Source organism: Zonotrichia albicollis, chromosome 8 (assembly GCF_047830755.1).
Source record: "Zonotrichia albicollis isolate bZonAlb1 chromosome 8, bZonAlb1.hap1, whole genome shotgun sequence".
NCBI classification, from domain to species: Eukaryota; Metazoa; Chordata; class Aves; order Passeriformes; family Passerellidae; genus Zonotrichia; species Zonotrichia albicollis.
In genome coordinates, this window is record NC_133826.1 from 27,484,706 (window position 1) to 27,511,339 (window position 26,634).

The following is a 26,634-nucleotide window of genomic DNA, read 5'->3' on the forward strand; positions in this document are numbered from 1 at the left end:
TCAGCATAGTGGCCCACACTTAACTAAGAGAGTTCTCTCAACTCCCATCCCAGTAAGCAGGTAGAAAAGGAGAACCTGGATCCTGTGCAGCACTGCTGTCCCTGCCTGGCAGGTCCTGTGGGGTGGAAAGTCTGTCAGGGAATATGGGGAGGGAGTTCTGTGAGTGCCTGTGGGTTATGTGAGAGGAGCCATTGAGGAAACTGAGATTGAACATTTGCTGATAGAATTAATTGGCTCTTGTTGATGTGAGGCTGAGCTGCCAACTCCATAGGCTTCTGTGATAGCTGTAATTTCTTTTCATTAACACCATCCAAATATTGCCACAAAAAAGCCCCAGAGCTCAGGTTTTTATTTTTCCTTGCACAGAAGGACATCTCTAATTCTTTCACTTTTCACCTCCCATTGATATGGAGAAGGGGAACAATTGAAGCTGATGTGAGCCAAGGGTCAAATATATAACCTTTATTTAAGATTACACAATTTTGTCATACTCTCCGTAACTGTATCATACAAAGCCAAACTGCCGACTTTCCTGAAAAGTATAGTGGTTAAAAAACCCCCAAATTTTTAAAAGGTAGGGGTTTTTTTTAACAGAGGAGATTACTTGGGATAAATTTACCATTTTGAGCATGTGAGGAGGCCTGACACTGGTGTTGAAGATGTGATACCTCTGTCCTCTACTGTCACTACATAAATGAAACTTGTAACACATCAGAGTTTCATTCTGTGCTTTCCCCTTCTGTAAATGAAAAGGCTGCAGGAGAGAGGCACTGGGGAGCTGTGCATTTGGCAATATTCCACAGGACAATCTGAAGGGTAATTGAGATGGGGACGGACAGGACAGCAGCGACACTCAGAAGCCAGAAATGAGATTTTTTCCTTTATGTGCTCTGTAATTTAAATCTTAAGTGCAGTTGAATGCATTTCCAGTGGAGGAATCAGTGTTAATTAAAGCCCATGGACTGGGAGTGTAACATTAAAGTGAAATGTAGCATCCTCTCTCCTGTGAATGAGAGTTCTGTCAGTTTTCCCAAAACAGCGGAGGGTGGAATGTGCGTGGCTGTGCTGAACAGCTCAGATGGGACTGGTAATACTCAGAAATACCTGGAAGCTGCAGTGTGTGACTGACATTGGCCACATTGCTCTCTTGCATTGCTTTCCTTGCTGCATTGCATTCTTATGGTGGCACTTTAAAATTTGAGGATATTTTGCTGCTTAAATATTGCTCTTTTTTTGGGATATTTTCTTATTTAAGTATTGCAGTTTCTTGCCTTCCAAGTATGTCTGTCTGACATACTTGGTTTAGGTCACTTGGAGATACAGCTTTTCAGAATATTTTATTGCATTCCTTAGAGGCATTTAGTATGAGCTGCTGTAAAACTGTTTTGTCATGTGGCATTACCCAGGTTCCTGTCACTCTCCATTTGTTTTCAGACCATGCAATACTCTGAATTAAACTACAAACCAAAAGTGAACTCAATAAACAGCAGCAACTTGGGAAGCACTCACCTGTGCTATAGACATAGGTCCATGGAAGCTGATTTATAATGGTTTTCACACTAGAGGGCACTAACAGCTCATTAATTTAAGCACAAACCAATTTTTACTCTGTAACACTGGGGTTGGGTAGTCTTACAGTTTTTATAGGCTTCCGTTTCTTTGCAGCCTTTTCTCTGCAGAAATGAAAGTCATAGTATTCATGCAAGGGTGCATTAAAAGTCAGTGTGTGGAGTTTTCCTTTGTGTGTTTTTCTGTTTGGGTTTTTTTTTACTAAGCAATAGTTTGGGTCATTTGTGGAGAAAATTATAAATTCCATTTTTACTTTTAATTGCTTTCAATGTAATAATTTTTGCTTAAAGTTGGTGAAGAGTCCTATAATACAGGAAGTGATAATACCTCAAAGTTACCTAATAGAGTTAACATATATACTGGAATACACTTTTTAAAGCTGGTAATAAAAGGAAAAGCAGAATATATGAACTGACATTGCAGACCTCAATTTGTTAGGGCTACTGCATATATTTACATATTGTTTCCTGGCATAGAGAAAACAATATTGGAAAAAAATATGGTAAGTCAATACTGCTAGTGACTGATGGATCTTAATGGAGCCTTCAGTTGTTTATGTTGGTTTTAAGTAATTTGGTAATCTTAAAATACAGGTCAGAATCCAAAGTCTGGACCTCAGAGTGGTGTAGCCATTTTGGAAATCTTTTATTTTTGTTAAGGATTTTAGGCACTGCAGCAAGTGGTTTCTGACACCTTTTTGCTCTTTGTAGGAATGGTTCTTGGGTTGCCTTGGAGATGATGCTGCTGTACATGTAGGGCTGAAGATTGATGGTTGGGCAGTATGGAGCTAATGAACGGACAGTCCAGTGGTGCTAACGTTGCAGCTACTGCTTCAGAGGTAAGGATGGAACCTCAGTTACTGCCTAACCATGTGCTCAGCTTTTGCTTTAAAGTGCACTAAAATGTGAGCTTTTCTTTTAACAGCTGTCATCCAACAGATTCTTGTTCTATGTGTTGGTTTCATACACTCCAGTTCAGTGTGAATAAAATGTAAAGTCCTGAACTTGGCATACCAAAATAGAGCATGAACTTGCATATACCATAGCCAAAGCTGACTTTTTCCATGTTCTCTTCCATCACATCTAGACAAGGAAGCTTTTCTTTTCAAGTTTTAACAAGAATAGACACTCTTAGCACATGAAGCTGGCTTGGCAAGGCCGGTGGGAAATGTTCTTTTCTTTGACAGGTACTAGTGTGTGTGTGCTGAGAGCAGTCTCACACAGCAGCAGTGAATAAAGCTGTTCCCTTTGTCTCTTGGACTCTGTTCTGGCACAGGTGGGGATCCCTCCTGCCCATCCAAGCTTCTGCCCTCTAGAAATGAGCAGCTTGTGAGCTGAGTGTGTGCATCAGCCAGGCAGGGGAGATTGGCCTCCTCTGCTGGTGCCTCTCACTTTGAAGTGAATGTGGTTTTCCATTTGTCATCTGCTGCTTGAGGAGCAGCCTTGGGCTGAAATTAGAGCACTACAAAGTCAATAGGGATGAGAGCCACAAAGTCCTGACTGAAGTTGCTTCCTCCATGAATGTCAGGACTGTAACAAAGATATTTTGTTTATTTACATGTTTACAGATGAGTTTTGATAGCAGCTGTGTGTGGTGTGCACTTGCATGGAAATGGGGAGTACCACAAACAAGGTAAAAGACTCAAAAAAAAATTGGAGTCTTGTCCTACCAAAAGGAACCAAATAATCTCCACCACAATTTCACAACTCTTGTCAAGAAAGCTGGCATTAGTCTCCAAGATCACTGTTTGTTTTTATATAGATTGTTGTACTCCTGTTATAATTGCTACATGAGTCATTGACTGGTTTTTGGCATGCACCTGAAAAATTTTCTTGGAGGAAAGCAACCTTTTTACTGAGCAAAATAGTCTTGGATGTTTATGTGATGCCTGATAAAATTGAGTAACATATATTTTGGCAAAATTCTATGAATTTACTTTAAGCAAGTGGTATTTTTTTTCCTGGCTTGACTAAGAAGTAGGAAAGAGGACTTGTAACTGAAATGTTTCTGTAAGCATACTGGTTACTGAAAATGCATGTCTGCTTTGGAGCTTTTGTTGGTGTTTTCAAAGGCAGATTTTTCAGAGAGGTTGTAATATCAGAGTCCAATTAAAAGTGGACTCACTATTAAATAAGCATTTTCTTTATAATGTGTCCTTATAACAGAAATGCTTGAAAATGGACATGAGTTTATTTCAGCTGGCTGAATTCTCAAGGACCCCTGTCCACAGCCTTGAAAGCTTGCAGCATTAGCAGTGAGATGGCACAGGCTGTCACAAAGGGCCTTGGTTGTGTTGGCCACCCCAACAATCCCATCCCTGGCAGTGCTGTCCAACCTCTCCTGGAGCTCTGGCAGCCTCAGGGCTGTGCCCATTCCCTGGGCAGCCTGGGCAGTGCCAGCACCCTCTGGGGGAAGAACCTTTCTTTCCCTGATACCCAAGCCTAATTTCCCCTGGTACAGCTTCAGCAATGAATAAATAAAATGTAGGTCTGCATCTCTGTGCTAGGGGAAGTGATTGCTCATAACAGAGATGTATTGCTTTAATGTGAAAACTGGGTATGAAACATATGAAGGCAATATGAAGTTCATTTTTTGAGCCACGTTTGTATTTTACAGGGAAGCAAAATCTTTATTTTGTAGATAAATGTTCATAGAATGATATCCTAGGATCTGGTATTTTTTGCAAATGTGAATTACTGTAATTTAAAAACAACACTAAAATCCCTTCTGCTAAATGTCTTCAACAGGAGCACATGTAGCCAAGTGTAATTTTTTTAAGCTTCCTTGTTTTTAAGAGAAAGTGGAAGAGAATTGATAACTATTACCTTGAAGCAAACCTTGTCTTTTTCCTTACCTTTGTGATATTTTTTCTGGTTGAAACTCAGTGTGACAGTATTGCTTTTGTTGATATAGTTGCTGTTATTACCTTTACTGTCAATAAAATTGGAATTTAATTATGCATTGAAATATAACTATTGTGTTTTGAGAAATTCCTTTGAAATGATGGAATTAATGGGATTGGAAGGGAAGGTAAAGCCCATGCACTGCAGGGACACCTTCCACTGTCCCAGGCTGCTCCAAGCCCCATCCAGCCTGGCCTTGGACATTTCAGGGATCCAGGGGCAGCCACAGCTTCTCTGGGCACCCTGTGCCAAGGCCTGCCCACCCTCACAGCAAAGAACTTCCCAATATCTAATCTAACCTGCCCTCCTGCAGCTAGAAGGGAATCCATAGAAATCTAGATCTCACTTTGAGGGTCTGATTGTTTGCAGCCCACATCAGGAAAAAGTCTGTTCTGTGACTGAATTTGAATTGATAATTTACCCAATAGAAAAATTATGTGAACAACGACATTTGGACAGAAATTTTGCTTTTGGGAGTGTAAAAAAGAGAAGACAAAAAGAAGAGGACAGGTCCAAAACATCCTCAGTGTTTTTTTGTCTCTGCAGAAGAGCAGCAGCTCCGAGTCCTTGAGTGACAAGGGTTCAGCTGAACTGAAGAAGAGCTTTGATGCCGTGGTGTTTGATGTTCTAAAGGTCACACCAGAGGAATATGCGGTAAGCAAGTCCAGGAATTCCAATTAACTTTGTGTGTGACTCTCCTTTGCAAATTTTCCTCTGCTTCTCTATTTCTGCACTTTTTTGCCTAATTTCTGTCATCCATGGATTTTAAAAACAGATCTTGTTCTTTAGTTCTTCATTGTCTCTATTCTGTTTGAAATTTGAATTGAAATTAATGGAGCTTTTTGGCCTCTGCTGTCCAGGTATTTTTCATACTCTTATATGTAGCATAGACCAAAGATTCTTTATTTATGTGATGCAATTTAATTCTGACATGCATGTTTTAGTTGCAAGGCTATACTTGATCTGCACTTGGGTTTTTTTCTGGAACTATTTGTATTCTTTACTCTGCTTTTCTAGTTTTCTTCTTTTGGCTGCACAGAATAATGAGATGTTTAACCAAAACGTTGGGTGATTGTTTTGTTTTGTTTTGTTTTTACTCCCTGTGGAGGTGAGGACAACAGATGGTCCCTCTAAGTGATTCAAGTATGTTGCTAGAAAGATTGCTAAGCTCTTAATGTATTTCAAGTGATGAGATTCATGAGGAGTTGTCCTGGGGAGATTATTGATATGGAGTAATACATGTCACAAAATATTCCCATTTAGTTTGTTCTGGTTTGTAATTGTTAATAACTGTTTCAGTTCATTATTAATGGCACAATTGATTTGAATGAGAACACTGAAAATTTAAAGCAGCTGGATTATGAAGTGGTACTTAAACATTAAATTCTTCTTGGCTAAGGATCATAATTAATTATGGGATTTATTCCTGCCTGATACTCAAGTCGTGTGGTTTGGGCCTCTTCCTTGCACTGTTGTCAGGATCAGCTGGGCAATGCATCACCCACTTTCCATGGGAAGATATTTTTTGGGGCTGGCTCTCCTTCCAGTTTTATCTTATGATTCCTGTACATAAAGTAAATCTAACTCAGGGAATCTGGGGCTAGGGACATGAATTCCAGTGGATTATGCATTCAGGCCAGAATGAGTTTGTTGAATGGCTCTACTGTTTACCAGGGGTGGATGCTGTTGGGCAGCAGAATGGATCAGTCAGTCTCTGTGGAGCTGCTGTCACTCCCTTGGACAGCAGAATATACAGAGGTGCCTTGTCATAGAATCACATTTCATCATTCTTGTGCTCCACCATCTAATCCTTCTACTCTCAAATGCAGCAACCTTTGACTCCGTGTGTTCTAAATGTTACCCGCTTAAGAAATCTTGGTTAGGAAAAAATTTGTATCCAAATCCAGTGTTTTTCCTGTTTTCATGTGACACCTCAAAGTGGGTAGAGTTCTACTCACCAACAGGAATCTTTTAATTAAGCATTTCACATGACAGTTATGAAGCTGTGCCTGTATTTTTGGTTTCTATTACTAAGCATAATTCTGCTGTTTTCTCAGTCCTCAAAAGAAACATTTTTGTTTTTAACCTTTTTCCTTTTAAACTGTCTAGTTCTTTGTAGCGGGTTTGATTTACTATAAATCAATATGAAACTTTTTGCATGTAGAATTCTGAACAATTGAACAAAATCATCAGTATTCAGTCCTTTGGCAAGGAAAGAATTGATTTCATTTCTTTTTCAGTGTTTCTTTTCACAGCTGCACTTCTTTGTTAGTGCTTGTTTCCCCAGGCATGTATCTGCTTTTCCAGTAGCACCTTTTTGCTTTGAATAGTGTCTTTTTCTGATCATTCTTGCTGAAGGTTATAGAAATAAATAAATTTTTGGCAAAGACTTAGGTATCCTGGAGGAAAAGTATCTCTGACTCTTGTTTTTATTTTCTTGGCCACTTCTTACTCTTGCTGGGTTTAATCCTGCTACAACAGAGAGGTGTAAAATCTTCATCTGGGTTTCAGTGTGGATGTGAAGACCACCAGAGGGATGCAGTAGGGCCAAACTCTAGAGGATGCAAAAATGTGTGAGGTTTCCTAGTGGTGGGTAGTACCTGTTGGGTTGGACATGGATATGCTGCCAGTTGCTTTTTAAAGTATGAGAAAGCTTCTCATTTAGTGATAGCTCTGATAAAATGGATGCAGTTCAGGCTGCAGACATGTCTCTGTGGCAGCTGAATGAATACTGTTTAAAATAATGTAGTTTATTTTGAAGTGGTAAACTGATGAAATAATTTGTGGGCTACCTAAGTAGCTTTTGATGGACAGGAAAGATAACATGAACAAGCCAGTAAAGCAGCAATAAAAGTAAGTTGCTGCACAGGAGGTAGTTAGGCAGCTGTCTAAATAATGGTTAGGAAGCCTTGGCTCCAATGGAAGAGTCCCTGAGCAGAGGCAGTGTAAAGGTGAGAGTTCACTGATCAGGATCAAGTCAACACAGACAGTGTGAGGTCCCATCCTGTACCTTGTGTGATCTGTTTTGATCAGAACAGGTCCCTGTGCACACATGGGAGAAGTACAGTTTTGAAAAAGAGGAAAAATCTGAAAGATAATGAAGTTTGAGATACGCTGGAAATAAGATCCATGCTAGTGATTTCAGTACCAGTGAGAGACACAGATGTATTTTCAGTTCCCACTGTCTCAAAGACATCATTATCATTCCAAAACTCTCTCTGTTCAGTCGTTTAGTGGGTAAGAGACAAGTTGGACAACAAAAGGTTATAATCCTGGATTTTCAAGAAGCTGCTACCAAGCCAAAGAGAAACCTGAGTGCAGATATTTTGGTGATTTTATTTCCATATTCTCCCCTTTGGCAGTCATCTAACACTGTCCTGAGTACACAGGAGGAGGGCTGTTTCTTGTAATGGTCCTTTGTCTCTTAAGCAAAAGTCTTCCAGCCCTTCAAGGGGGCCAGTTGGAACAGGAATGGAAATTCTTGTTGTAATAGAGGTGTAAGAGTCAGTTATAACCTTGTTAGGAGCTGGGTGGTTTTAATCCTTCCCAAGATTGAAGGCTGCTTTAGTAAAGGGCTGAGTTACAGAAATGGGTGAGATCTTCAGGCCCTGCTGCTGTTGCAAATTTACAGTTTGCTTTATCACCTTGCAGTTTACAGACAGCTTCCAGGGGATGTATTGAATACCTGAGTGTTGCATGGATTTTGGGGAAGAAGAATCCCATTCAATGAGTATGAAGTAGTGTCAGGATCTCCTTTAGCTTGTCACAGTGACCCTGAGATGCATTAGAAAATCTCTTTTGCCAGCCTGGCCCTGAAGAAGGAGTCAGAGCTCTTCATTTCTCGCTCTCAAGGTTGTTTATTGTATCTTAACTATAAAATTCTTTCTCCTGCCCTGCTGAGGTCTTTCCAGCAGGACAGTTCCAGGCACTCTGCCTGCCCCAGGGGCAGTGTTATGTCTTTATAATATTTACAATTACTTTCCAATACCCATCACCTCTGTTAGACAGTGAGCTTCTACTCCAAACCAGTCTGTAAGTGCCAACATCACAGCAGAAGATGGAGGCCAAGAAGAAGAAGGAGAAAGGCTGGACATGCCCAGATTCCTCCATCTTGCTCCCTGAACCTCCATTGTAAAAAACCCCAAAATCTTCTTTTTCACCTTGTGATAAATTCACTGTCATTCTACTTAATTTGTCATGGCTTGGAGATCTTCATCTAAGGTTGGTAACTTGCTCCATGGGTCATAATCAAAACTACAGGGGCATTTTGGGCTCTGTGCCAGGGTCTCTGAGCCCCCTGGCAGGGTCTGGGCTGCTCAGGACAGCCAGAGGGATGCCCTGGCTCCTGACAAAGCAGGACACATTAAGGATTCAATGGCCAGCTTTGTAGCTGGAGCTAGGAAGGAGAGCATCTCTGATTGAAAGCCCTGCTTTTAGGCTGGTCACTGCTCAGCTCTTTATTGCTGGGCTGGAAGCCACAGGCAGGCTGGGGCCAGCCTTGCCCGGGTGTCTGGCCCTGCTGGGGGGCCCTGGTGTGCCCAGGGTGGGCGTGGTGGCAGTGAATGCTCCCCATTCTCATGCCAGGGAGAAGTGTGGTTTGGAGCACACAGGGCACAAGTGTGGGGCAGGGATCTGTCAGTGCTGCCACTGAAGGGGAGGCTGGTGAGGCTGAAGGAAAGAAGGAGAATGCTTGGGGACACGAGCTCCAAATTAAGGTGCTGGCCAACCTCAGGTTGAGGAAATATTTATTTTTTGCTTTACAGTAAATTCTTATTCCTTAGACAGCTACTGTTTAATTATTAGACTGTTTATTACTTTTTGACTCACTTTTCCATTTTATACTTTGACTTAGCCACGGTGGTGTAAATATTTGAGGTAGAATTAAGGGAAGCGCAGCTGTATAAATCCATTGCTTTTTTTTTCCAACTAGTTATCTAAGAAGGATTCTTTATTCTTTGCCCTAGTCCCTGGAAGTGCTGTGGAGTAAGCTCATGCTAAAATATATGTGTATTTCTGTCTTTTTAATTCCTGTGAAGCTTTGTCAGATGGTTGTTGGAAGAAATTACTGCTTATGTTGGAAACAATGTGAAAATAGAGTTTATTTTTAAATGGTTTCAATGAAACAAGGAGGAGTTCTTATGACAGTGAAATATCAGGTTATCTACATCCTGCTAGCTTTACTTCACAGAAGAATATTAGAGTAAATATGTTGCCAATGAGAGCAAGAAGAAGCAACTTAATTACAGCATGTGGAGGAACTATTAATGATAAAAGTTTTGTGAGAAAACAAGTAGAGCTTCAACACAGGAACTGGAATCCCCTGGTGTTCATTCTGGACAGCAGAATTATTCTCCTACTGATGCTGTGCTTAACAGAGGCTTAGCTATTTTTTCGGTGAGCAAAATATCCTGGCAGCCTAGAGAGACAACACTAAGCCAAGTTGGAAGGCTTAAATGTAATTCCTTCTAGAAATTCAGATTAAGGAACAATTTATGAAGTGCTGCTTCAACCAACATGGCTTCAAGTAAAATCAGGTGATGGCAGTATTCTTCAATGACCAGAATGCAGACATTTGACTTTTAAAATTTCAAACAGAAACCGAATTTGTTTTTAGACTGAAGGTTTTCTGTCTGGGAGGGAGCAGTGGGGGAAGTGCCCTGTCCTTAGAGTAGGTACATGGCAGGAAAACTTACAGTACATACAGCAAGTGGCCTGATAGAAAGAGTTCATGCTTGAGAAGGACTAAAAAAGTGGGAATATAGCCCAGGTCCAATGAGAACTTTCATATAGAAATGTAGAGAAGAGCTTAATGCAGTGGTCTTAACTGGAACTAGAAGTTCTTAAGTGATAAGTTTTTGTGGAAGGAGAGTAATCCATGTGTCCTCATAGAAAAGAGAAAGAATCAGGAAATATTTTTGAATTTTATTTCATTAAGCTTCTTCATATTCCTCAAAGAAGCAGCGCAGAGAAATGTAGTTCTGAGTTGTTTGAATATAAAATTTCTGACCCGGCAGACCTCCCCGAGAGAGGGGTAAAACCTCTTTATAAGAAGCTGTGTGGTAATAATTTTAGTATTTTGAAGTACTTAATTGTTAACAAGCCCAACTTCTCAACACCCATGAGAGCTGAAATATTTTTGCACTTGGCTGTGGAGACTCCCCAGGCAAGGTCTTTTCTATACGTGCAGAGCTGCTGTGGCTGTGAAGGCTGGGGAGGGGTCTTCCAGCAGCCATTTCCCTCTGTTCATTGGAAAATGATCATGCACCCCTTCCAAAAGATGCTTTTGCCTTGTACAGCTGTTCAAGTGGTTGAAAATTGGGAAATGTAATTGTGATATATTAAAAACATACCTTTTCTACTTATATTCTGGAGCTCTTATCTAGGATCTAGGGCAAACAGAAACAAAATCTCCATTCAGCTCACCCTGTGCAATGATGAAATACTTCATTATCTAAATGAACTTGGTAGAAATATCACTTCTGGGAAGAGAGAAAATACCATGTTTCCCTCTCTCTACATAATCAGAATGCTTATTTAAATGATAAGTAAGGACAAGTTCACAATTTTGTACTGCACATGTAATTATTTTTTTTTTTTAAATCTGTGCAGCTGGCAGCTCTAAAACCAGAGAAGTTATGGTTGGCATGCTTCATGTAACAAGTTGATTTGAACACTTATAATTTTTGGTTTGAATATTAAAGCATTAAACCACATTTGGGAGAGGGAAGCTCTCCAAGAATTTGTATTGGCTGGGTTAAGGAGCTGGAGTGAGAAAAGTTAGTGCATTGTATCCCTCTCACTTGCAGAAAGCAAACCAGGGGCTTTGTTTATTGGGGTTCAAATTCCCCTTGAGAGGGTCAGGGCCAAAGTTTTTTGTTGCTGTTAGAGTTGAGCAATGGCACATAACATAAAACTCAGAAATTATTTTTGAAGCTTTGTCATTTCAAGTGCTATTAATTAGGCTGCCAGCCTTTCAGTCTGCTTTATTTACTTAGCAGCGAGGGAGCACGTTTTACAAGAATAAAAATTCAATCATTAGACCTATAAATATAGACTTATAAATATGAGCAAGTTAATGTTTCAAAAAATCTGTTTTGTTAAATGTAGTTTTAGACTCTAATGTGAGTTATTGTCATATCTACAAACTCAAATGGCTTTTTAGCAATCAGCTTAGATATTCAGCTCTCAGTGGCTTGGTTCATTTGAATTATGAGCAATTTACTAAGCCCTGGGAACTCGTAATAGAAATTTCAAGCTCTCTGAGAAAGGAACTGCAATAAGGGGTATTTCTTGAACTAGTGCTTCTGTGATACAGTGTTACTTATGGTTTCAATAAAAGCAAAAATGTGTTAACCAGCAAGGAAAAAAACCCATCAGCCTAATATCAACATGGTGCTAGAAGAAAGAGATCTCTCTGTTAGAAGTTCCAGAGGTTTTTTTAATTGTCAGACTTTTAAAATATTGTAATGTATTTAATAGCAATTTCAGATATTTTTAATAATGACCACTAATCCTGAACCCTGACACTTGTGTGTTTTTTCAGTGCTAAAATGTCCTTTTTAATATTCCTGTTTAAAATGTATGCATTTATTTTTATATGTGAATTGTGGTATGAAGTTCTAATAATGCTTTTTATTTCATAAGTATTTTGTATTGATCCCATCTTAAAGTAATAATTTGTTTAGGAGGCACTAGTGAAGCAAGTCAATTGCGCTAAGGCAGTTCAGGCTGATGAAGAGGATGGATTCTGGAGGGCTAGCAAGAAAGCCAACATTTATTTTTAAGTCTTCTCTCTTCAGTGAGAACAAACAATCAATTTCCTGGCTTAATTTTGTTGTGCTGTTATTGCAATCTTGTTTTAGTGAGGAGGATTTGCAGTGAAATGTCGAAAACTATTGAAATGCCCATGTATTTTGTAAGGATCTTTTAATGTGCCTTCTACTTGAATTTTATTGAACTGCCCATTCTTTTAATTTTATCTTCCCAAACCCAACCAATTTTGCTATTAATTTGCTTTACTGAGGAGCGTAATGAAGCACCCACTCAGCCACATCCTCACCAAAAATAACACATTTCTGAGGAAACTTGATAAACTGAACACACAAATGGGAGGCTGGAGGTGGAGTTCTGTGGCTGCTCTTCCAGCACTGGGTTCCTCACTTTGCTGCCCCTCTCCTCACAGTAGCTGTGTGATCCAAGGGCAGGACCCAGCCCTTGGCTTTACTGACCCTCATTGATCCAGCCTGTCCAGCTCCTCTGCAGAGAGGGATATTGGCCATGGATCCAGCCTGTGCAGATCCTCTGCAGAGAGGGATATTGGCCATGGATCCAGCCTGTGCAGATCCTCTGCAGAGAGGGATATTGGCCATGGATCCAGCCTGTCCAGATCCTCTGCAGAGAGGGATATTGGCCATGGATCCAGCCTGTGCAGATCCTCTGCAGAGAGGGATATTGGCCATTGATCCAGCCTGTCCAGATCCCACTGCAGAGAGGGATATTGGCCATGGATCCAGCCTGTGCAGATCCTCTGCAGAGAGGGATATTGGCCATTGATCCAGCCTGTCCAGATCCCAGTGCAGAGAGGGATATTGGCCATGGATCCAGCCTGTGCAGATCCTCTGCAGAGAGGGATATTGGCCATTGATCCAGCCTGTCCAGATCCCACTGCAGAGAGGGATATTGGCCATGGATCCAGCCTGTGCAGATCCCAGTGCAGAGAGGGATATTGGCCATGGATCCAGCCTGTCCAGCTCCTCTGCAGAGAGGGATATTGGCCATTGATCCAGCCTGTCCAGATCCCAGTGCAGAGAGGGATATTGGCCATTGATCCAGCCTGTCCAGATCCCAGTGCAGAGAGGGATATTGGCCATTGATCCAGCCTGTCCAGATCCTCTGCAGAGAGGGATATTGGCCATGGATCCAGCCTGTCCAGATCCCACTGCAGAGAGGGATATTGGCCATGGATCCAGCCTGTCCAGCTCCTCTGCAGAGAGGGATATTGGCCATGGATCCAGCCTGTCCAGATCCCTCTGCAGAGAGGGATATTGGCCATTGATCCAGCCTGTCCAGCTCCTCTGCAGAGAGGGATATTGGCCATTGATCCAGCCTGTCCAGATCCCTCTGCAGAGAGGGATATTGGCCATTGATCCAGCCTGTGCAGATCCTCTGCAGAGAGGGATATTGGCCATGGATCCAGCCTGTCCAGATCCTCTGCAGAGAGGGATATTGGCCATGGATCCAGCCTGTCCAGCTCCTCTGCAGAGAGGGATATTGGCCATTGATCCAGCCTGTCCAGATCCTCTGCAGAGAGGGATATTGGCCATGGATCCAGCCTGTGCAGATCCTCTGCAGAGAGGGATATTGGCCATGGATCCAGCCTGTGCAGATCCTCTGCAGAGAGGGATATTGGCCATTGATCCAGCCTGTCCAGATCCCACTGCAGAGAGGGATATTGGCCATGGATCCAGCCTGTGCAGATCCTCTGCAGAGAGGGATATTGGCCATTGATCCAGCCTGTCCAGATCCCACTGCAGAGAGGGATATTGGCCATGGATCCAGCCTGTGCAGATCCTCTGCAGAGAGGGATATTGGCCATTGATCCAGCCTGTCCAGATCCCACTGCAGAGAGGGATATTGGCCATGGATCCAGCCTGTGCAGATCCCAGTGCAGAGAGGGATATTGGCCATGGATCCAGCCTGTCCAGCTCCTCTGCAGAGAGGGATATTGGCCATTGATCCAGCCTGTCCAGATCCCAGTGCAGAGAGGGATATTGGCCATTGATCCAGCCTGTCCAGATCCCAGTGCAGAGAGGGATATTGGCCATTGATCCAGCCTGTCCAGATCCCACTGCAGAGAGGGATATTGGCCATGGATCCAGCCTGTCCAGCTCCTCTGCAGAGAGGGATATTGGCCATGGATCCAGCCTGTCCAGATCCCACTGCAGAGAGGGATATTGGCCATGGATCCAGCCTGTCCAGCTCCTCTGCAGAGAGGGATATTGGCCATGGATCCAGCCTGTCCAGATCCCTCTGCAGAGAGGGATATTGGCCATTGATCCAGCCTGTCCAGCTCCTCTGCAGAGAGGGATATTGGCCATTGATCCAGCCTGTCCAGCTCCTCTGCAGAGAGGGATATTGGCCATTGATCCAGCCTGTGCAGATCCTCTGCAGAGAGGGATATTGGCCATTGATCCAGCCTGTCCAGCTCCTCTGCAGAGAGGGATATTGGCCATTGATCCAGCCTGTCCAGATCCCTCTGCAGAGAGGGATATTGGCCATTGATCCAGCCTGTGCAGATCCTCTGCAGAGAGGGATATTGGCCATTGATCCAGCCTGTCCAGATCCCTCTGCAGAGAGGGATATTGGCCATGGATCCAGCCTGTGCAGATCCTCTGCAGAGAGGGATATTGGCCATGGATCCAGCCTGTCCAGATCCTCTGCAGAGAGGGATATTGGCCATGGATCCAGCCTGTGCAGATCCTCTGCAGAGAGGGATATTGGCCATTGATCCAGCCTGTGCAGATCCTCTGCAGAGAGGGATATTGGCCATGGATCCAGCCTGTCCAGATCCTCTGCAGAGAGGGATATTGGCCATGGATCCAGCCTGTCCAGCTCCTCTGCAGAGAGGGATATTGGCCATTGATCCAGCCTGTCCAGATCCTCTGCAGAGAGGGATATTGGCCATGGATCCAGCCTGTCCAGATCCTCTGCAGAGAGGGATATTGGCCATTGATCCAGCCTGTCCAGATCCCACTGCAGAGAGGGATATTGGCCATGGATCCAGCCTGTGCAGATCCTCTGCAGAGAGGGATATTGGCCATTGATCCAGCCTGTGCAGATCCCAGTGCAGAGAGGGATATTGGCCATGGATCCAGCCTGTGCAGATCCCACTGCAGAGAGGGATATTGGCCATGGATCCAGCCTGTGCAGATCCCACTGCAGAGAGGGATATTGGCCATTGATCCAGCCTGTGCAGATCCCACTGCAGAGAGGGATATTGGCCATTGATCCAGCCTGTCCAGGTGCCTCTGCAGAGAGGGATATTGGCCATTGATCCAGCCTGTCCAGGTGCCTCTGCAGAGAGGGATATTGGCCATTGATCCAGCCTATCCAGACCCCTCTGCAGAGGTTCCCTGCCCTCCAGCACATCGACATTCCAGCCCCACATGGAGGTGTTTGGGGGAAAGAGCACTAGAGCAGAGACCAGGAAGGAAAGTGTGTAAAAGTGAAACATATAAAGGATTTCTTACTTCTCTGGTGTTGTACTGCAAAATACCAGGTGATTGTGTCAGGGTCTTGGCTACAGACAAATGATATATATAGTTTTTTTATGTTTATCCTTGGTTGTCAGAATTCCTATCTAAAAACACATTTAGAGGTCAAGATGTGCTACCAAATATAGATTGGGTTGTCTTTGCAAAACACAAAATCTTGCCTCATTAGAGCAGGTACATCTCTGTAGTTGCTGACTTTCACCTAGAGCATCCCAGCTGAAATTTTCCTGCAAGGTTGGCTTTCTCTGAGGAGCTGTTCCACCATCCACAGTGGCATCCAGTGGCAGCTGCAATTTGTGGGAGTCACAAAGCTGTCAGTGTGTACCTTGGAGTGTATATATGGGACACTGCTGTTTTCAAGGAAATGGGAATAAAGCCATGCAGCTGATAGCTGAGGGAACAGAACAAGGTCCCTGGATTCATTATTAAAAGAAAATTTGTGATATCTAACTCGGATGGCACTGGTCTTTCTGGGCTACCTTTGAAAGAAATGGTCTTTTTTTTCTAGATGTATAGGCTGTCAGCAATCCTAAAATGTGCAGGATTAATAAACTTAAAATAAGGCTCTGTGAATATATTTCAAAATGCAGAACCTGGTCTTTGACTTGACTCTTTTCAAAGCTAAGCAAACATAGCAGAATGAAATGCACTTATTGACTCTGCCTTGCTGGGAAAGAGATGACTGTGTTGAATTTGAACTGTTGCTGAGCAACTGAACAATTGCTTTGCTTTCTTACTCAAATATGGTTCAAGTATTGATTGAAAAGTTGTAGGGATGTTTCAGCAGAGCTGTGTAGCTGGGCTAACATTCAGAGTTTGGAGAGAAGCTGCCCTTGAGCACCTACAGTCAGTTCCTTGTCTTTTTGGGGAGGCTTTTATATTCTGAGTTCCAGCTCTTACTTGCCATGTAACTGCAGGACTATGCTCCTCAGGATAATTTCTCATAATTTGTTTATTATTTGTGCATGTAAAGCTGGGAGCACGTTTTTCTTTGGTTTTGCAGTATGGCCCTGTGGTAGAAGCTGAAACCTCTGAGATTAGGTAGCAAATGAAAGCCAAATAAGAAAAGGAAACAGAAAAAATGCAGTTCTTAAGCAGCACAGCACCTAAATGGAATGCAAGGTTAATTTGGATTTTAACTTTTGTTTTCTTGAAATTTTTATTCCAGGGTCAAATAACACTGATGGATGTGCCTGTATTTAAAGCAATTCAACCAGAGGTAAGTATTTCCTTAGCTTTGTTTTTCAGTTTAAATAAGAAAAGTGATGCCAGAGTATAAAATCTGGAATTGTCAAGTGTATGTCTATAAATCTTAGTTTTTGTCCCAGATGGTTTTTTAACAGAAAAATATCTGGAACTAATAGCCTGTTTGGGGACTGATACTGGTATTTAATTCAGCTTGTGCTGGAGATGAAGCATGTGGGATTTAGTGTTTCTGAATGACAAACATCCTGATTTGATAATTCTGATTATAATGTTTTAGGTTTCAGGTACTGATACGTGTTTTAATACTTCATCCTGTCCCTTGTTTCCATAACTGCTTCACTTCTCCTTTGGCAAAATGAAAATGGTTGTAGTGGCATTCAAGATGTGTGTGATCCCTTGGGATAATACATTGATGATTTGTGTTCTCTCATTTGTTTTTATGCAGTGCCATATTCCTTTCAGATTTTAGCTGACTTGAGCTCATTTCAGCATCTTCACAGTGACTGTAATAAATGATGAATTTGTTTTTCCTCATTTCTGTACCATCGGCATTTTCCTGTGGGCATTGTGTTGCACTTTGAGGGTTTATTTTTCAGTTTGTTGTGCATTTTATCAGTGCTGTGGAAGTCTTTCTCAGGTCATCAGTCACTTCAGTCCATTACAAACTCTTTCACTGGCAGCAGGTTTGTTATGTCACTCTTGTGACTGCTGAGCAATGTTTTGCTTCAAGTGGAGAAACCAGCTCAATCTCTTGGCTGTGATTATTGATTTCATCACTTGTGTTACCTGGGAATTTTTTTGAATGCTGCTGTTTGATCTTTACTTGAAGGTGATTCAGCTTTCATTGTATTTCCACAAGATATTTCCCAGCACTTGTGGATCTCTGTGTGATTTTTGGTTCATTTCTTAGTTTGTTGGTTTGGGTTTTTGGAGTTTTTTGTTGGTTTAATCCTTCAGAGAGGTTTCCATTTGATCTGTTTTGAACCTACATCACAGCAGCAGTTAAGATTAGCAAAAGTAGTGCACAGAATACATATGAGAAAAACATTTAGAGGAGTCAAATAAAAGGGCAAAATGCTTTAAAGCTTTGGAGAAGAGCTTTTAAAAAAGAGAGATCCTATTGGAGGATAGGATAAACATATTCTGCCAGTTAAAGGCACTCCAAGGCTATTCAGAAAAAATAGGAGAGTGTAGGCAGATGTACCTGCAAAGTAATTATTTATAAGAATGAGAAAAAATCAATAAGGAAAATTGGTGTGATACCTTCAGTGGGAAATACCCATGAGGAAGGGTGGCTGATGTGTCTCTAAACATTGTTCATCCCCTGAGAAAAAGGGCTGTAGAGATCAGCTCTCACATCAGAAAAGGCTAAATACAATTAAATTGCTTTTCTCTTGGTTTGCAGAAGGGAATATCAGATATGGAAGGCTTAGTTTACCTCAAGGCATCTTGACAGCAGGTTAATGAAGTGGTGTAGATTTCTGAGCTTCCTTCAAGTTTCTACCACCTGTGCCATATCCATGTCTTGATTCAACTTGGAGATCTTTATCCATCCCTTGGCATGTGCACTCCAGCATTGTGGAGTTTGGAATTAGAAAACAAACCACCTTTGAGCTGATTTCACCTGGATGAAAGGGCTCCTAAGCTGAGTCTGCAGTGAGTGACTGAGAGGCACTGATAGACTTGGGGTTTTTCATTCTGAGCACTGATACTGAATTTCACAGCTCTCATCTGTGTGCGTGGTGGGAGATGATGAGCTCCAGTGTGCTGTGATTTAAAAACAGGATGTTTATTGCAATTTGTAATTTACCAGCAAATCTTCATTGCACAGGCTGTAAATCTCCCTTTGCTTCCCAAACTGCAGTGTGGTGTCTGAATCAAATGTTTTAACCTTTAATGTGTGTTTGTTTATTTTCTCAAATAAGGTTTCTGAAAGATGTACTCAGAGATGCTTTGTTTTTTAATTGCTGGTGATGAATTTTCATTTTTAGGCTGTGTGAGCAGTATTCTTTTAATATCTTTTAAATTATTGTGTTGCACCTTCCTCATTGTGTTAAAATATTTATTAAATTATTACAGGTAGGGGTTTTTTTAATAAAAAGCAATACCAGAATTTCATCTTGATTATCTTAACAAAAAACAGAGCCTAATAACACTTTCCAAAGCAATATGTAGTAGTTTTTGTTTTAGTATCAAAATCAATGAACATGCTCACAGCACACTTAAATACTTCAGCAGCCTTTTGCCTCTATTTGAAGTAAGTAAATAGAATTATTTCTGTTTATATTCAAATTTCTTAGCAATATTGTGGTTTCACACATGTGCTCAAGTCCCTGCACACTGCCCACTACAACTCACCATTTCATGCTTGGTGGAAAAACAGACTGGAAGCTCAGAATCTGGGATTAAGGGAAGTGGTGGATCCCTTTACACTGGGGGTGAGCCAAAAGCAGGGACTTGAACCATTACATGGTCAGATCCTCTGTGGTGACAGGATCCTCTTCCTGAGCTGTGTGCAGGCTGTGTCACTCCTGGCTTCTGGAAACCACCTTCCTTCTTCATTCAAATCCCCTGCAAGTTGTTTCTGAGAAAGGAGAAGGAATTACTGGTTGTTTGCTAATTAACAGTTAATGGACTGCAGTGTAAGAAATAAAAATTATAAAGAACACACCTCTCTGACATAAATATCTATCTGTATGAAAGCAGCCAATTTGCATTTTAATTTTAAGGGAGAAAAAAAAATTACAGAGTTCTCCCAGTCAGTCATAAGATTTCCTTCTCTTCCCTGGGAATGGTGAGTGGTATTTTGGTTTTTGTTCTCTCTCTTGGAGTGGTTGTGGCTTTCTAGAGAGCAGTGACTGTAAAGCTCTGCCTTCCTGTAAAAGAAAGGAGTCTAAAGACAGGTAGTTGTGTTAACATTAAATAACAGCCACATGACCCCTTGCAGAACACATCAGCTTGCTTTTTTTGGAAAATCTGATCACTTGCTTTACATGTTTTAGTATGTCATCCAAAATTATTTGCCCATGTGTTCATATTGAAAATCTCTGCTGGGTTATTGTCTTTAACCTCTTCATCCCCTCTGCTTCACCAGACTAGGCAGTGAAAAAAAATCATTTACTGAGTATTCTTAATCTCTGCTGATTCTGAAGTTATAGAATGGTTCCACTATTAATCCTGGCTTCTTCTCCTCTTTTTGAAACTTTCCCTTTGACCTAAATAAAGGTTTGTGTGAGAAACACGATCTCGCTCTCTGCTGTGTAGTACAGGTTATAATTTAAATGTTCCCACAGTATTTTGTTAAGGAAATTAAAATGCTATGCATTCAAAAGGGAATAAAAACCAAAATGAGCTACAGAGAAAGTTCAGTTTTTGTATTCTTGGTCCTATGTCTTTCACTTTTTCAGATCAGTTTAAATGTACCACATTAAGTAAGAAATTGGTGGTTGTAGTGATGTAGCTCCTGCTCCTGAGCTGACTGGCAGACTAAGGAAATAATCCTGGGGAATACTTCAGGTTTGAAACTTCTGGTGGAAAAGGCAGAATACTAGAGGAAGATCAAGAAATAGAGTAAGTAAGAAATAGGATGTTGGCTGCCCAAAAGAGAGGGGTCTTGCAAGTGAGATGAAATATTTCCTACACTTCCTGAAGGGAGGGGGAAATGCTTTTGGAATTCCCTGAGCTCTGTGCCTCTCCTGTGTCTGTCCCTGAACAGTGGTGTGGATGTCACCCTAGGCTGTAGAAGGATCAGGAGGGGTGGCACAGCTCCTGGGTGCCTGTGTGACTGTGCCTCAGCACCTCTGGAAAACCTTTGGACGTGTGTCTTCCCAGGCAGCAGCAGGATCTTTTGTTTTGGAGTATTCTCAGATCTGTTGCTGTTGATGTCTGTACCCTGTGGCCCTTAGATGTACAGGGCCAGGGCAATGGGGAGTTCTGCCTGGAATCATTGAGTTTTTCACTCTGTGATGAGAATTGCAAATTAAGGACATGGCTGGATTTGTAAGAAATTCACATACTTTCTCTGAACCTGAGGTGATAACTAATTTTTCCTGCTGTTAAGGAAGGGTTATCAAATGCCTGTGAATAAATTCCCTTGTGTTCCTCCAAGTGCAGAGCTGTGATTCCAGTGGAAACTGGAGATGCTGAGGGATAGAGAATTTAATCAAGATTCTCGTGAATGGCTCCCCTCTGCAGTAGCCTGCTCTCCTTTGGAGCAGGAGTAATTCAGGGCTGTGTGGTTGTGTCCTGCACACTCATGGAAGTGGAGGTGTAAGAAGAGGGGTGTGTGTTCTCCTGGGCTGAACATGCCACATGAACAGGGTAGATTTAGGTGGAACAACTTTCTAGTGAAATTTGAAGGAATAGCTCTCAATACCAAGCCATAAATTCTGCATTCTTTCCAGTGCCTGGCCAAGAATCTGGGTCTTCTCTAACAAACAAATACCAGCACACAAACTTCAAGTAGAATAATTCAGGGTGCCTTTCCTGGTTAGAAAGATGCTAAGAAGTTTCTGGTTATAAAAAGTCAAAAAAATTAGAACTTAGACTATTCAATACCAAATTCTTTTAAACTGTGTCTTAAGTGACACAATTATTGGTTACACGTTGAGTCATCTAAGTTATGTGGTAGCTGGATGTGTAGTGTGAATCTGGCTTCAGTGAGGAGTTTTCAGCATGCTAATAAAACTGAGAGCCCTTCAGAGTGGATGATGTGGAAGGAAGACATGAATAAGTAAAAAGGGAGGGCTGTACTTTGCTATTATGCCACTTGAATAATTAAGCTGTGTCTGTTTTGATTCTTTTTCTTGGTAGTGCTGTGGAACAGGTTGTGTGCTGAATGTCTTTGCATCTATTCATGTCTGTTGTATACAAATGGAAGAGCTCATTTTGGTACATGGAGTTATTTATGATTTTAATGAAAACTTCTTTGCTGAAATTAAGTGATAGTAAATAACAAGATGATGCAGTTTCCCAAAATAGGCTCCTTTGGAAGGGAAAACTGAAAATACTGTTTCTTTTATTATCGTTGCAAATGATGACATTTTTTTGGTATTTCTTTAATGCAATGTGCCAAGTTAAAAACATGTCTTAAATTGAGTTAACTAGGTGTATCATCTCTGTAAATATCTTCAGAAAGTGATTAAAAACAAAAGGACATTTGGCTCTCTAGCTCAGGTTCATGTTTGAAGCAGGATCTTTGTGGTTACAAAATTAGGAAAGCTCTAATTCAGCAAAAGATGAATGGTAATAATCAATAACTCAGCACAATTCAGAAATTACACTTGTGGCATCTCAACTTTCAGAAGGATTCAGAACCAGTGTAACTGTATTACTTCAATGTGTTGTTGCTCTGTTATTTTAAAACTTACAAGATTGTGTCTCTGTATGCCTTTGTCTCTGAACATGTGTTATGCACTAAATTAAAGTGAATTTTCATCCTTGTTCTCCCAGGAGCTGGCAAGCTGTGGCTGGAATAAAAAAGAGAAATACAGTTCTGCACCAAATGCTGTTGCTTTCACCAGAAGATTCAATCATGTGAGTTATTTTTTTCCAGCATTATTACATGTACACATTTTAGAAAGTCTGTGGGATTAAGTGTTCTGGCACATCACTTTTATTTTGGATCACAGCTGATTGCTTGACAACTTAAGGAACTCCTTTTAGCAAATACTTTATCTGTAGGATATGCAGAAAGACCAAACCAGTGTTGAAGAAATATTCTGTTTTAAATAGCAGCAATCGATGAAAAGTGCACATTTTCCCCAGAACTGCTGGCTGTCTTTTATATGAAGACAGAATCATAATTACAGGTTCAAGGCTTGCCATACAGGATTTCTGGACTTGTAATTAGATGTAATTTCCTTCTGTGTTAGCTGAGTGTCTTATGCTTCTCATAGATATTTTTGTCCCTAGAAATAGAAGCCTCTTGTCAGCATAGGTACCTTTTTAAGGTGATTCTAGGCAAACTTTTAAGAATTCCAAACAATTTTTTGGTAAAACATTTGTTCTTTAACTCTATTTCACATAATTTTTTGTAGTATATTTGAGATTTATGGGTTTTTTACTCAAAAATTTCTCTGTATAAATCAACTATTACAAGAAGAACAGAATTCTCCCTTTCTCCACAATTAAAGCTGGAGGAGTCCAGCTTTAGTTGCCCAATCATGTCTCAAAACTGTGATGCTCTTTTTAAGTAATGCTGTATTTTCTCTTTCAGATGAAGTAATTCTATTACTCTCCTCTCTCATCTTGTAAATCTTTAATGATGTCTCAAACTTACAAGCTGTCCTGCCAAATTAACCTCTTACCCAGTCTCAGACTTACAGAGATCTTTGTTAATCTGAAACTCAGACCAAACCTTTCAACTTCTCAGGGTTTTTTTTTTTCTATCAGTCCTTGTGTACTTTCTCACTTTTCATTATTGCTCTCACTGAGGATATGATCAAATCCTATCACTTTTCACTGACAACACTTAGAATATTTCTTAACCTACTGACTGAAATGCTTGTCTGGCTTTGAGTTTTGGACACTTGCCTGATTCTGCACTGGACTGAAAAGAGAATGTACACTGCAAACTTTCTGTGACTGTTCCATCTATTGGGATATTGAGATCCTGGGGGGTTTGGTCAAGAGTTTGGGTTTTTTTGAGAAGTTGTTGTTGTTATTGTTGCTGCTCTCCATTTAGTTGAAACTTTCCTGATCTAGCTTTTGAAGTTGCTCCTGTTAGAATGTATGGGCTGCTATAAAAACATTCATGATTTTGACACTAATCTCACAGATTCCAACATTTTCTGCCTTGCTTATTCATGGAAGTTGACTCTTCCATGAAATGTTTAGTTTTGCTGAATATTGTGGAATATTTTTGTGGTAAAAACCATGTGAGGCAGTGTAACTCAGCAAGGACTTCACTTCTCAGTTGTTGTGTGCTCTGCTGAAGAACTGCAGGAACTGCCTGAAGTCAGCTTCAGACATACTAAAGAATTGGTAGAATATGCTCAGTAGGCAGAAGGAAGGAGGGGAAACCTTATCATGGAATAAGGACTTCCATGAAGTTTATATCAGCCTTTGTTCTGGCAGCAAGGAAGCCCTGAGTACAGGAGTAGGGAGGGAAAAGGACAGATGTTGTTTCTGCTCCACTTACCTGGGCTGTTCTGTTGCTTAGTCCTAAAATAAATAATCAGCAAAGTCACAGGGACTTGTGGCCTTGTCAGGCAGGAATACATGTGAACAAAATGTTGTTAACCTTTGAAATGTCACTGGGGTTAAATTAAGCATTGTGCATCTGTCTCTTCTCTTTTTGCCCCCAGCTTGCCAAAGGAAAATCATGAACAGCTCTCACTTCTTAAATAAAGAGAATATGAAATTACTAACAGCTGCTGCACAGCAGAGTGATGTGCAGGTAGCATTTTGGAAGCAGTGATGATTCTGTGCAGTTGATTACATTCCACTGAGGATGAAGTCAGGCAGTTCCAGCATTAGTTATGGGATAATTGCATGTGCCTGTGAAAACAGATTGAGTTCAGGCAACAGAAATCAGTGGAATCCTTCCATGCCAGGACTCTCCTGTTCTTGGAGAATTCATTGTTGAGTGGTGCCCCATATAGATCTACATATCTGATATAATTTTTTTTAATATGAATTTTAATGTGCTGGTTTTGCCTTAGTTTATATTTAGTGAGGAGGGAAGAAATCTTTTTCCCTAAACTCTGGTCTCTGATTTCAGCTTTCTTCTGAAAGTGGGCTGTATACTTGCTGTTACTGGTAAACCTGTCGGAGTACACAATTGCCAAGTTCACTTAGTAAAACGTTGTCTTACCTTTTGAAAATAAACCTTTATCATTTGTCTCAAATAAACAATTTTTGAAGGTAATTGTGAAAAGGTCACTATTGGTCTCTTGGTTATGAGTCCCTCAACTGAAAACTGAAAACCTCTTTCTTGAGGTTTTTGTTTAAATGGGAGTTGAACTGTGCTGCCAGAGAGCTTAAAATATTAGAGAAACTTGTCAGCTAGATTCAGCACATTGGAACAATTTTAAAGGAAGAGATCCCACTTGCCAAAGGAAAATTTTATGTTTTACTGACTGTCTTTTTATGTGTTTTTCATGGGGTTTTTTGCATCCTTTTTTAACTCAAATGCAAACATTGTATGAAGAACTTTTTCTTGAATATTGTAGTGTTGCTGAATTGCAGTGGATTTAACTGGGATTATTGGAAATTAAGGAGTGGAATGGTTAGTATGCATGGAAGATACCTGAAAGGAAAAGCCAGAAACTATTAAAGGAATATTCTTGAATTTCCCTATTTTTTGATTAGCACAGAAAGCAAAGAGAGTTTTGGGAGCAATGATTATGATCTTAAAAGCACCAGTAGAACAGAATTGGTATTTCAGACAGGGAAACATGGGATAGTTAAAAATCTTAGGATGTGATTCAGGAGCAGATATGTTCAAAGTTAAGCCTGTTATTTTCAGTTGACCTTAATAGGGAAGAATATAAATATACAATTATATGTCAAGGCTTTAAAGGCTGTCTTGAACTGGTATCAGAGCTATTGATGCCCTAAGGCTGGCAGTCATGGTGCTGATTGATGCTGGTATAATAATATTTAAATGCAGCAAGAGAGGAATATATGGAACAAATACGTATTATTTATGTAAAGAATGAAACAAAAATATTTATTTAAATTGTTGCTTTTTCAATATGTGCAATGCATTGGGTTATGGTGCTGTCTAAAGGTACCAGTTAATAGGCATGACCAGCCAAACCCCAGTGTTTGTGTCAGTAAAAACACATCAGAGAGGAGTGGAAGTGGTTGTGTTTGGTTCTGTCACTCAAGGGACTGGAGAGCTCCAAGCTTTCAGGGAAATTTGTTCTGGTTTGTTTGGGCTTTTTTCTTTTCCTGCAAGAGCGTGGGAGTGTTGAGCTGAGGTCTGGCTGGGACTGGGACAGAAAGCAAGCTTCCCTGGGCAAACAGGAGGGTTTGTGTCTCTGTGATGCCAGGGAACTGCCACAGAAGTCAGGACAGACAGAGGAAATCGGGATTTTTGTCCTGATGGAAATGCTGGAGTGTTGCTCTGTGCTCTGAGCAAGTGTGTCACAGTCTGGCCCATCACAGGCATCCTCCTGCTACATCAGCACTCTCTGAGCTTCAAATCAAAGAGATTTGGGATCTTAAGGTGTAGTGCTCTGTGTGTTGTCCTTACCTGATTCTTTGTGATACAGAAACCTATGTTAAAAATTGAAATTTCCTTGATCTTCAGTGGGAAAGCATCTCCTTAAAAACTCATTGATCAATCAGGGAAAAAAAAGTTCTTTTTCTCAAGCTGTGTAACTACAACAGAGCACCAAACTGAGGTCAAGCTTTTTATGATAAAATTTTGAAGTACTGCCAAATATTTTATGTATTCAGTACTTCTGTATTTGATAGGGTCATAGAATATCTCAAGTTGGAAGGGGCTCATAAGGATCAGTGAATGCAAATCCCTGCTCCTGGCAGGACTCAGTAAGGACACCTTCAGAATATTTAATTAAAGAAAACACTGGAAAAGACCTGGCTACAATCCAACATGTATTTTTGTTTTCTGAACAATGAAGAAGGTGCAAGAATTTCAATTCTTTTTTACTCTCACTACCCCTGAGATTGTCTCAGCACTTGGTGTCCTGTGCTTAAAAGAAAATTATTCT

The 26,634-nt window shown here is 41.0% G+C and overlaps 1 protein-coding gene across 4 annotated transcripts in view; it reads left to right on the top strand.

Moving 5' to 3' along the window:
* RALGPS2 (Ral GEF with PH domain and SH3 binding motif 2) overlaps positions 1 to 26,634 on the top strand; it is a 116,297-nt gene that overhangs the window by 20,720 nt on the left and 68,943 nt on the right. For all 4 annotated transcript variants that reach the window (XM_074546354.1, XM_074546357.1, XM_074546355.1 and 1 more), the window contains exons 2-5: positions 2,280 to 2,407; positions 5,019 to 5,126; positions 16,914 to 16,964; positions 22,403 to 22,486. In XM_074546354.1, coding sequence (XP_074402455.1) covers positions 2,351 to 2,407; positions 5,019 to 5,126; positions 16,914 to 16,964; positions 22,403 to 22,486 — 300 coding nt within the window. In that variant the 5' untranslated portion in view covers positions 2,280 to 2,350. The remainder of the gene's footprint in view (positions 1 to 2,279; positions 2,408 to 5,018; positions 5,127 to 16,913; positions 16,965 to 22,402; positions 22,487 to 26,634) is intronic.